Below are 3,723 nucleotides of genomic sequence, written 5' to 3' on the forward strand. Positions count from 1 at the left end.
ATTCCCCCCCCCCCCCCCCCCCAAAAAAAAAAAAAGCCAAATACCATTGGTATCATTAATTTGTGCTTCCAGTTGTTGATCCCCCAGATTTCTGGCATCACAGGCAGATATCATAGTAGAACCACCCTGCAGCATGGACAAATAACAAATTAGAAAATTAACAAAAAAAAAACAAAAGTTGCAGCTATACTCAATGACCATGAGTTATTTTATGTCAATTTCATGCAATTAAAACTTCCACGAACAAAATAAAATGAGTCTTTAGAACTCGTGTTATCGATATAGTTTCTTTCGGCAATGAAAAACCATATCATTGAGATAATGAACAAACATACAGCTAGGCAAATCATTCAAAACCAAAAAGAAAAAACTAATAAGAAATAAGAAGCAAAGGATAATTGAAAACTCTTTGGTTATATACATCCAGAGAAAGATGTTGAATCTTGAATCTAATTGAAAACAAAACCTCCCCCTCTCCACCCAGAAATCCTCCTATTTCTCTTGAGTCATTGTTTCAAGTTTATTTCAGTAGTGCACTTGTAAATTAGACTAGCATCATGTGTCTCTCAAGTTAACACGAACAAAGGCAAACTTGAAATAAGTTGAAGTGGCATCCATATATTACCTGTAAATCACAGCATTCATTTTCCTTCTTGACAAACCTACATAAGGCAAGAGAGAGAGTTGAATCTTTTCGTACCCAAATCAAAATTAGTGAAAAAAAATACATACTCACGTTGATATTCCTTTACTCTCGTCTTCCAATAACGTGAGCTTATTTTCCTGTAGCATTTTCCGCCTCACGGCCAGCGAAAGATGGTCAAGCTCATCAGAACTGATACCACGATTCATTCTAACACCCGAAACAGAGCGTGCTACTCCATGTTCAAGCTAATACCCATAGTTCATCTTCATCAGCTTTAGATAATGAAAAACGTGCTGCAAAGATAACAAGAAAGGTTCAAGAACAGAGGGTTTCCCAAGTTCTGTAAGAGAAGACCCAAAAAATTGAAGGTGGAAGGAAAGTTTCCACGGTTTGATGAGGAATGAGAAGTGAACGAGTAAGCAAGCGTTCAAGAGGGTTGCTGCTAACCAAGGCGGGGAGAGGAGAATTTGAAGCCTATTGCCCGAGTTTTTCCCTCTGGTTATGGCAAAAACAATGAATATAGAGCGCGAAAAAGGGCTGCCTCGAAGCAGGAAGAAGACGGTCGCCCCATCCAATTCCACATAGAGGCTTACACATGCACCGTTTGGAAGAAAAATTGAACCAACCGAGTTGGTTCGGTTGGGTTGAGCGGTTCGATTATTTATTTTTAACTATTTAAAAAATATATATATATATATATATGCGTATCACATAAATAATTAAACTTATAAAACTCAAAAATTAAAAAAAATAATCGCATTATTATATATTTCATCCAAAATTAACATTAATAACACTTTTTTTTTAATTTAAGGTTTTTTTTTTTAAGTTTTAGGAATATTTTTATTAATTTAATTTTTTAATTATTTAAAAAAATGATATTTATCCACGATACATATTATATTAATAATAAATTTTTCGTAAAGCTTAAATATCAAACAGTCACAACTCACCACACTTTACTACCATCGAATACAAATATTAAATATTTTTTATTTTTATAATAATCTTAAAAGTAGAGTATGGTTGGATTGAATTGTAACTCGATTTTTTAAATTAATCGGGTTGACCCACAAAGAAAATGTCTAACTCAACAAAAAAAAAAAATCAATTAAATTTTTATAATTTAGTTTGGTAGTTTGTATTAATTGAATTTCTGCTATTAATTGAACATGCGTGGTAGAAAAAAATTAAAGCTTATTATTAAATTAAATGAATGTGTCTACCCTCTAATCTAAATGATTTATTATCTAATTGACTCGTATAAATATATGATAATTGTGTATGTGCTGTTGAATAATTTAGGAAATGATCCTGGGTTTATAAGCAAGGAATACTCTCTCCATTGGTACGAGGTCTTTTGGGAAAACCCAAAGTAAAGCAATGAGAGCTTATGCTCAAAGTGAACAATATCATATCATTGTGGAGAGTCGTGTTCATCTAACATGGTATTAGAGCCATGCCCTAAACTTAGTAATGCCAATAGATTAGTATATCCTCAAATGTCGAGCAAAGGACTCCAAAAGAAAAAAGGAGTCGAGCCTCGATTAAGGGGAGACGTACTTTGTTCGAGGGGAGGTGTTGAATGATGAAAGTCCAACGTCGGCTATTTTATGAATGAGACCTTTTGGGAAAACCCAAAGTAAAGCCGAACTTATGCACAAAGTGGACAATATCATATCACTATGGGGAGTCGTGTTCATCTAACATGTGCAATAAATTAATAATCATTAATTAAATTTATAAAACCAGATCTACAAACTAATCTAATTGATATGATAAATATAAGTAGTATCATTGAACGTGAATCAATGGTCGATAGCTATTAAATTCATAGTTAAATTAATTTTAAAACTTAAAATTGAAAACATATCTTTTGTAATGAATGAAAATTAAATTAAAATTAAATCGGTTAATTTAAACTAATAGTAATAAATTTGTTGAACGTAATTATAAAAAGAAAAGAAAAGATTATTTATTTATAAATATTTTATTTTAAACAGACATTTTGTTACGTTCTATATTCGTAATGCCAGACTGGAGAAAAGGAGAAATTGGTAAATTTACATGGCGAAATGAGTTGGTCCAGTTGGGCCGAGTCGGTGGACAATTGAAGGCCGTCTCTTACCAACTTACGTTACCAGTCACAAAGCGTCGTCGTCTAATGCGACAACAATAATTACCCAATCGATCGCACACTCTCTCCATTTTCCCCGCTCGAAGCCCTAGCTCCGGCTTCCCCCTGCACGCGCCAGTGGGAGAACCTTCCAGATTCTCTCTCTCCGTCGCTTTATTTTCCGATTCTTGAATTCTCTAATAAGTTTGTTCTAGGGTTTTTCCGCCCCTTGCTTTGCTCAATTCGGCTTCAGCACTCAATTTCTCCGTGGTATGCGTGTGTAACTTTTCCCGTCTATGTTGTCTGCTTTCGTTTTCCAGTCTGGCGAGATTCTTTGCTGGAAACGGTCTTGGAACATCTTAATTATGGTGACTTTTGCATTATTTGCAGAGATAATTTCTTTCGGTTGTTTTACTGGTTGCATTTGCGTACGCCTGCCCTAAACAATCCCTCGAGCGACCACCGGCCTCCGGACGCTTCAGGTGCTATTTCCTTTTTTTTTTTTTTTTTTTTTTGGTACTCTTATCTTTTTACTTCAGGCGTCAGATTATGCGTTACTTTTTGGTTGTGAGATTCTAGGTACTGATTGTCTTGCGTGGTTTTTTCTTGAAGGAAAGTTGTTCCTTGGATGCTTTAGTCAGTTTTCTAGCTGCGGTAGTAGGTTCTTTAGTATTTGTTGGAGTTCTTGTAGTTTTGATCGTTTTGGAATCAAAATTTTATTTGATCTGATTGGGATCGAGCTACTTAGTTTCGCTACTCTAATTTTCTCTGTCGTTAGGAGGGAAATAAAGGTAGCTCGTTGGAATTGAGTCCTCGATTGACTTAACGGGAAAGAGATCAAATGTGTTGAATGCTGGTTTTTTACTGTCTGCTTTGTGATCTTGTAGTTGCAACATTTTTCCTTTTTTTTTTTTTTTTTTTTTTTTTTTTTTTTTTTTTTTTTTTTTTTTTTTTTTTTTTT

At 34.2% G+C, this 3,723-nt stretch overlaps 2 protein-coding genes across 6 annotated transcripts in view; one reads left to right on the forward strand and one right to left on the reverse strand.

Annotated features, from left to right (window-relative positions):
• LOC111445382 overlaps positions 1-1,222 on the reverse strand; it is a 12,939-nt gene extending 11,717 nt beyond the window's left edge. The window contains exons 1-4 of one of the 5 annotated variants that reach the window (XM_023083726.1): positions 1,094-1,217; positions 737-939; positions 626-662; positions 45-126 (exon numbers count right to left, since the gene is read on the reverse strand). In XM_023083726.1, coding sequence (XP_022939494.1) covers positions 45-126; positions 626-662; positions 737-852 — 235 coding nt within the window. In that variant the 5' untranslated portion in view covers positions 853-939; positions 1,094-1,217. Of the gene's footprint in view, positions 1-44; positions 130-625; positions 663-732 lie in introns of those variants that run through there. The other 4 variants (XR_002710829.1, XM_023083725.1, XM_023083727.1 and 1 more) reach the window with 4 other exon arrangements.
• A 1,570-nt stretch (positions 1,223-2,792) lies between these two features.
• The window catches only part of LOC111445195 (eukaryotic translation initiation factor 3 subunit J-like), a 5,487-nt gene continuing 4,556 nt past the window's right edge, over positions 2,793-3,723 (forward strand). The window contains exons 1-2 of the mRNA XM_023083442.1: positions 2,793-3,032; positions 3,153-3,244. The gene's annotated coding sequence lies outside the window, so the exon portion shown is untranslated. The remainder of the gene's footprint in view (positions 3,033-3,152; positions 3,245-3,723) is intronic.

Source organism: Cucurbita moschata, unplaced genomic scaffold (assembly GCF_002738365.1).
Source record: "Cucurbita moschata cultivar Rifu unplaced genomic scaffold, Cmos_1.0 Cmo_Scf00007, whole genome shotgun sequence".
NCBI lineage: Eukaryota > Viridiplantae > Streptophyta > Magnoliopsida > Cucurbitales > Cucurbitaceae > Cucurbita > Cucurbita moschata.